This window comes from Lepus europaeus, chromosome 12 (assembly GCF_033115175.1).
Source record: "Lepus europaeus isolate LE1 chromosome 12, mLepTim1.pri, whole genome shotgun sequence".
NCBI lineage: Eukaryota > Metazoa > Chordata > Mammalia > Lagomorpha > Leporidae > Lepus > Lepus europaeus.
In genome coordinates, this window is record NC_084838.1 from 45,673,838 (window position 1) to 45,682,045 (window position 8,208).

General features: G+C 38.0%; 1 protein-coding gene across 1 annotated transcript; it reads right to left on the reverse strand.

Moving 5' to 3' along the window:
* Positions 1-2,131: 2,131 nt before the first annotated feature.
* On the reverse strand, positions 2,132-2,778 carry LOC133771253 (peptidyl-prolyl cis-trans isomerase A-like). Its single transcript, XM_062207002.1, has one exon. The coding sequence runs from the start codon at positions 2,776-2,778 to the stop codon at positions 2,284-2,286; it is 495 nt and encodes a 164-aa protein (XP_062062986.1). The 3' UTR covers positions 2,132-2,283.
* Between the last annotated feature and the right edge of the window lie 5,430 nt (positions 2,779-8,208).

Below are 8,208 nucleotides of genomic sequence, written 5' to 3' on the forward strand. Positions count from 1 at the left end.
TGAAGGTATGTTGAGTAAACAGATGAATGAATGAAGAATTAGTAAATATATTCTGCAACATTTTTAGAAACATACTTTGGACAAATCAAAAAATAATTGTTTTATGAAAAAAGTTTTTGAAATACTACTCAGAGAAGTGATTTTACTTAATCTGTTTTAAAGTTAGCTCTATATTTTTTTAAACAAAGAGAAATATAAATCAACTTTAATATTTTCAATCTTATACTATTTTATTTCTTTTTTTAAAGATTTATTTATTTATTTGAAAGACAGAGTTACAGAGAGGCAGAGAGGGAGAGAAAGGTCTTCCATCCACTGGTTTACTCCCCAGAAGTCTGCAACAGCCAGAGGTGTGCCGATCTTCAGGCAGAAGCCAAGAGCCAGGAGCCTCGAGCCTCTTTCAAGTTTCCCATGTGGGTGCAGGGGCCCAATCTAGGCCACCTTACACTGCTTTCCCAAGCCATAGCAGAGAACTGGATCAGAAGTGGAGCAGCCTGGACTTAAACTGGTACCCATATGGGATGTTGGCACTGCAGGTGGCAGCTTTACCCACTACACCACAGCACTGGCCCCACTATTGTATTCCAAATACACTTCTATTTAACAATGGGGAAATTTTAAAATTATAATTAAATTACAAATATTTAATTTACTATTTATTGTCGATATCTAATTGACAATATAAATGAATGTACATGGGGTGGCATTGTGGTATAGTTGGTAAAGCCGCTGCCTGTTATGCTGGTATCCCATGTGAGCACCGATTTGAATATTGGCTGCTCTGCTTTCAACCCATCTCTCTCCTAGTCCCCTGGGAATAGCAGCAGAAGATGGCCCAAGTGTTTGGCCCCCCGCCATCCACATGGGAGACCTGGCTGTGGCTTGACTCAGCTCTGGCCATTGCGGCCATCTGTGGAGGGAAACAGCAGGTGAAAGACCTTTCTCTGTCTCTCCCTCTCTCTCTCTGTAACTCTGACTTTAAGATAAATAAGCAAATCATTTAAAAAAATGAATGTATCAAATCAGTAAGTAGCAGACAAGAAACATTTGTGGGGAATTTAATGTGCAAAATCGATATAATTGAATATGAATGATTTTGTGATGTAAACAACCAAATTAAGAAGTATTTAAATTCAATAAATTAAAGAAAGTACATAATGAAGAAAAGTACAAAACTAATGAAATAACACCAGTGAAATAAAGAAGGGAGAGGAATAAACAAAATAAAAGAATGTTTTTGATAAATGAAGCAAAATCCTTGAAGGAAAAAAGCACAAATAAAGCATGGCCAGATTCTCATTGCATGTATCATATCACACAATAATTCAATGTGTAATCTATAGAATAACAATCCTTTATACCCCATTTATTATATACTATAATACATTTAAATATGTATGTGTATAGGATATATGTTACATGTATAATATACATAGTAGTATTTACTATGCATTCTATGGTGTAAGATAGTAATATATTTAATTTATTTGATATAATGGATTGACATCTGAGTATTTAAATACATCTAAACACACTTATAGATAAATATTTATTTATGCAATTATAAAGATAAAGGAGTTATTTTAGTATTTAAAATTTTATTAGCAATATTGTTGCCTATTTATGGACTGCAGTGCAGATTTCAGTGCATTTATGGAATGTATAATAATCACATAAAGGTCATCACCATTTCCTGTTGTTTGACATTATTTTATGATTATAACCTTGCAGCTCCTTTCTTCTATTTGTTCATAAAATATATACTAGATTATGGCAAACTACAGTCATTCTACTTCGCTATATGATACTAGAAACTTATTCTTTCAATCTTGTTCTGATTTGATACCTGTTACCCAATCCTGCTGTTTCTCCCTACCATCCCCATCCTCTAATAATTACTATTCTGTTGTCAGATTAAGTTTTTTAGCTTCCACATATGATAATATTTTGAGAATTTTTTTTTCTCATTTAAAAATGTAATGTGTGTTCACAATAAAAAATTCAATAATATCAAAATATTTTTGAATGATGATTACATAGTTTTATACCACTCTATATAGACACAGACATACATACATTTTTTTTCGTTGTTTATGTTTTTATTTCATAATCATAACATTTAACTCTGCAGTTCCGCTAGACTTGAAGGGGAAGTAAGGAAAACATGGAACCAAAGACCTGCAGGGAGAGCACAATTCAGGGCGTCACGAGCAGATGGGGTGCAGGGCGCTCTCCTGAGCTAGAGGAATGGTCAGGTGGGTGAGATAAAACTCGTCAGATGCATTAGAGTTGTCCACAGTTGGCAATGGTGATCTTCTTGCTGGTCTTGCCGTTCTCGGACCCAAAGTGCTCCATGGCTTCCACAATGCTCATGCCCTCTTTCACTCTGCCAAAGACCACATGCTTGCCATCCAACCATTCAGTCTTGGCAGAGCAGATGAAGAACTGGGAGCCGTTTGTGTTGGGCCCAGCGTTTGCCATGGACAAGATGCCAGGACCTGTGTGCTTCAGCAGGAAGTTTTCATCCTTGAACTTCTCTCCACAGATGGACTTGCTGCCGGTGCCATTGTGGCATGTGAAGTCACCACCCTGGCACATAAACCCTGGAATAATCCTGTGAAAGCAGGAACCCTTATAACTGAATCCTTTCTCTTTGGTGCTCAGAGCACGGAAGTTTTCTGCTGTCTTTGAAACTTTGTCTGCAAATAGCTCGAAGGAGACACGGCCCAAAGGCTCGCCGTCGACTGCGATGTTGAAAAACACCGTGGGGTTGACCATGGCTGACAGAGAGCAGCTGCGGGCGACAACAGTGTCTGCAAAGCCTACATACACTTTAAACAATATAATTACCTATGTGAACATTGGTTAATTTCTAATTTTTTGCTATGCTTAAAAGCAAAAAGTAAATATCATTTGTTGAATTTCTGCAGACATCAAGGATAGATTCAATAAAGTAGAATTTATTTACATTTTTTGGCTTATAGAAGAATATTTCTGTTACTTTTGAGTCTGTATATTATGAAAAGTCTGATGCACTTATTTATTTTTTTTGACAGGCAGAGTGGACAGTAAGAGAGACAGAGAGAAAGGTCTTCCTTTGCTGTTGGTTTACATTCCAATGGCCACCGCGGCCGGCACAACGCGCTGATCCAAAGCCAGGAGCCAGGTGCTTCTCCTGGTCTCCCATGGGGTGCAGGGCCCAAGCACCTGGGCCATCCTCCACTGCACTCCCGGGTCACAGCAGAGAGCTGGCCTGGAAGAGGGACAACCGGGACAGAATCCAGCGCCCCGACCGGGACTAGAACCCGGTGTGCTGGTGCCACTAGGCAGAGGATTAGCCTATTGAGCCGCGGCGCTGGCCTCTGATGCACTTATAATGAAAATCTTAATACGAACAGTAAAAATTTAAAATGTAAGTGTTACAAAGAGAATATTTAGCATAAAGTCATCCTGGGAGGAACATTTCTTTTATTATCTTTGAGATGTACACTATATTTACCCACATGATTATTGCTATCACATAATTGCAGCTCTTAGAGTTTGGTATATATTAAAAGTCTGAGCACTGATATCCAAAATGTCTTTTATGTTTCACTATGTCAAGATGACATTTATACTCTCTTTCAGGCCTTGAAAAGGCCATAAAGCAGTAGCCATTTGTAAATACAGTAATTCCATTTTTTGCTATTCAAGATTGGACAAAACTGGACTTGCAGATTAAGTACTGCAACTTGGGATTCATTGTTTAGAGAATGTGTGTGTGTGTGTGTGTGTGTCTGTGGAGAGTGACAGAGAGACAGAGAAAGGAAAGGAAGGAGGGAGAGAAAGGAGACAATATGAATGTAAATGATGAGGCAACTTAATTCTTTGCCTTTTGAAGAATTTGTGCCTCCTTGGTTCTCCTATCACATCATCTATTATTCTATTATTTAGGCTATATTTTCTACTTTCTAAGTTTCTCCTATATTTCTGTTTCCCTCTAAACATAGGATTTGGGATATTGTAACGTCTCTAGACCTCATGGCTGGTCTGTGTCTTTTTTACCTCAGCTTATTTCTTTCCCAGTTCTTCATCTACCTTATTCTCAAGTAACTGGAAAATAGATAATTTTTCAAAAGAAGTTTGTGGGATTTTCTTCTTCATCCCAAATTATAATGTTGGGACTATTTATCTTACATTAGTATACTTTTGTCACTAATTTTTTATTTTCTTTGAGAACAAGTTTTACTATTAAATCTCATAATATAACTCTTTGAGGACAGAGGTCCTGCATGGGAAGTTAGTGCACAGAGACTCCTGTTGTTTATTTGATAATTAACACTCTCATGTATACATGAATGATCACCAAGGCTCTTGACATGAACTGCCTAGGCTATGGAACCCTTTTGGATCCATAAACTCCTTCAGTATTTCAACAAAGCAATAGGCAAAGTAGAAGCTCTTTCCTCCCTTCAGAGGAAAGTACATCCTTTGGTGGCTGCTTATTTCCACTGGGATCTCACTCACAGAGGCCCTTCATGTAGAACATTTTTTGCCACAGTATCTTGGCTCTTCATGCCTGAAATGCTCCTCTGGGCTTTTCAGCCAGACCAGAATGCCTTAAGGGTTGATTTTGAGGTCAGAGTGGTGTTTAAGGTGATTGTCATTCTGTGAATCTGCTTTATGGACTGCTTCCCATGTTGGAGCCTTCAGTCTTTTTAATTCTATCTATTATTATTACCAAACACTATTTATATGATTAGTTTAACACTTAATTGTATCCATATGATTTCTGTAACACTTAGAATGCTATTTTGACCACCCAGGTTAAGGAGATTTGGGGTACCATGGCAAATTTTTAAGCTGTACCTATAGAAGTAAGTCCTTAGGGATGTATGCAGAACTTTACTGCCTTACATTTACAAACTTCATACATTTCACAATTACAACTTTAGGATCATAGTGGTTCTTCTCTCTGTACCTGCCCTCCTACCCACACTCTCACCCCACTTCCTCTTCCCTCTCTCTTTCTTTTTCTTTCTTTCTTTCTTTCTTTCTTTCTTTCTTTTTTTTTTTTTTTTTTTGACAGGCAGAGTGGACAGTGAGAGAGAAAGACAGAGAGGAATGTCTTCCTTTGGCATTGGTTCACCCTCCAATGACCACCGCGGCCGGTGCACTGCGGCCGGCACACCGCACTGATCTGAAGCCAGGAGCCAGGTGCTTCTCCTGGTCTCCCATGGGGTGCAGGGCCCAAGCACTTGGGCCATCCTCCACTGCACTCCCTGGCCACAGCAGAGAGCTGACCTGGAAGAGGAGCAAACGGGACAGAATCCAGCGCCCCGACAGGGACTAGAACCTGGTGTGCCGGCACCACAAGGCAGAGGATTAGCTTATTGAGCCGCGCCGCCGGCCCCCTCTCTTTTTCTATTCTTATTTTTAACTAAGATCTATTTTCAATTAACTTTTACATATATGGTTAGCTCTATGTTAAGTAAAGAGTTCACCAATTAGTATGAAAGAAAAAAGATAAGTAAAATAAGATAAAAGAAAAGAAAAAAATAAAATGTTTCTCAATAGTCAAGGCAAGCGTTGTTCAAAGTCATTGCTTCTCAAAGTGTCAATTTCACTTCTACAGATTGCCTTTTAAGCGTTCTATTAGTTGTCATAAGTCAGGGAGAACATAAAGTATTTGTCCCTTTGGGATTGGATTATTTCATTAGGTATGATGTTTCATCAATTTTGTTGCATCCATTTCATTAGTGCTGTGTAGTATTCCAATGTTGTACATTTCCCATAAAATTTCTGTATCCAGTCTTCAGTTGACTCTCATTTGGGTTGATTTCCATGTCTTCGCTATTATGAATGGAGTTGTGATAAACATGGAGGTATAGATAGCTCTTTCAGATGCTGATTTCATTTCCCTTGGGTAAATTCCCAAGAGTGGGCTGGGTCTATGGTAGGGCTATATTCAGGTTTCTGAGGTAGCTCCATACTGTCTTCCATAGTGGCTTTACCAGATTATATTCCCACCAACAGTGGATAAGGGCACCTTTTACTCCACATAGAGCATTTGTTATTTGTTGATATCTGTATGAAAGCCATTCTAATGGAGATGAGGTGAAACCTCATTGGATTTTGATTTGCCTTTCTCTGATAGCGAGTGATCCTGAGCATTTTTTCATGTATCTCTGGGCCATTTGGATTTCCTCTTTAGAAAAATTCCATTTAAGTCCTTTACCATTTCTTAACTGAGTTGTTTTGTTGTTGTTGAGTTTCTTGATCTCTTTATATATTCTACTTATTAATCCTTTATCAATTGTATAGTTTGCAAATATTTACTCCAGTTCTGTTGGTTGCCTCTTCACTTTAATGATCATTTCTTTTTTAAAAAAAAGATTTATTTTATTTATTTGAAAGACAGAGTTACAGAGAGGTAGAGACAGAGAGAAAGGTCTTCCATCCATTGGTTCACTCCCCAAATGACTGCAACGGCAGGAGCTGGACCGATCCGAAGCCAGGAGCCAGGAGCTTCTTCCTGGTCTCCCACGCAGGTGCAGGGGCCCAAGGATTTGGGCCATCTTACATTGCTTTCTCAGGCCATAGCAAAGAGCTGGATCGGAAGAGGAGCAGCTGGGACTAGAATGGCACCCATATGGGATGTCAGAGCTTCAGGCCAGGGCTTTAATCTGCTGCACCACAGCACCAGTCCCTTGATGATCATTTCTTTTATAGTGCAGAAGCTTCTCAATTTGATGTAATCCCATTTCTTGATTTTGGCTTTGATCACCTGTGCCTCTGGGATCTTTTCCAAGAACTCTTTGTCTATGCCAATGTCTTGTCGGGTTTCCCCAATGTTCTCTAATAATTTGATAGTATCAGGTCAGAGATATAGGTCTTTAGTCCTTTTTGAGTGGATTTTAATGAAAAGTGTGTGGTAGAGGTGTTTTCCAATTTCTTGATGTAGGCAGTAATAGCTGTAAACTTTCCTCTTAACATTGCTTTTGCTTATCTCATAAGTTCTGATTTGTTGTATTTTCATCTTCATTCATTCCCAGAAATTTTTTTATTTCCCTTTTGATTTCTTCAATGACCCACTGTTCATTGAGGAGCACGTTGTTCAGTCTCCATGTTTTTGCATGTGTTCTGGAGATTCTTGAGTTGTTGATTTCCAGCTTCATTCAACTGTGGCTTAAGAAGATGCATAATATCATTTCTGTTTTTTTTTTTTAAATTTGTTGAGACTTGCTTCATAGGCTAGCATGTGGTCAATCCTAGAGAAGGTTCCATAAACTGGTGAGAAGAATGTATATTCTGCATCTGTAGGATGAAAAGTTGGGTAGATATCTGTTAGTTCTACTAGAACTATAATGCCAATTAAATCTGCTGTTTCCTTGCTGATTTTCTTGTCTGATTTTTCTGTCCATTGCTGAAAGTAGGTTATTGACTCCCCCCATTACTGCTGTATTTGTGTATGTATCTTCTTTTAAAACTTTTTACATTTATTTTAAATAGTCAGGTGCCCTGTAATTAGGTGCATATGCATTAATAATAGTCACTTCTTCCTGTTGAATTGATCCCTTAATCTTTACATAGTGCCCATCTTTGTCTCTTCTGACAGATTTTGTGTTAAAGTCTGTTTTGTCTGATATTAGGATGGCTACACCATCTCTTTTTTTGTTTCATTTATCATGGATTATCTTTTTTCCATCCTTTTGCTTTAAGTCAGTATTGTTGTTGGTGATGTTGTTTCTTGTAGGCAGCAAACATTTTTAATCCATTCAGCCAATCTGTGTCTTAATTGGAGAGTTGAGGCCATTTACATTCAAGGTGACTATTGATATGTAACCACTTTGCCCTTCCATTTTTCCTTTAATATTCCTATTTTTTACTTTGGATTTCCTTTGTACTTTTACTATGAGTTTTCTGCCTTTACCTTCTTTTATAGTGATGATCCTTTTTCTGTGTTTCTGTGTGTAGCACATCTTTAAGCATCTTTTGTAATACTGGACAGGTGGTAACAAATTCTTTCAATTTCTGTGTTTTACAGAATGTCTTTACTTCACCTTCATTTATAAATAAGAGCTTTATATGGTAGAGTATTCTGGGTTGACAGTTGTATCAATTTTGTTGCAAAAGACAGGATTTCATTCTTTTTATGTCTGAGTAGTATTCTATAGTGTATATATTGCCACATTTTCTTTACCCAGTCTTCAGTTAACGGACATCTGG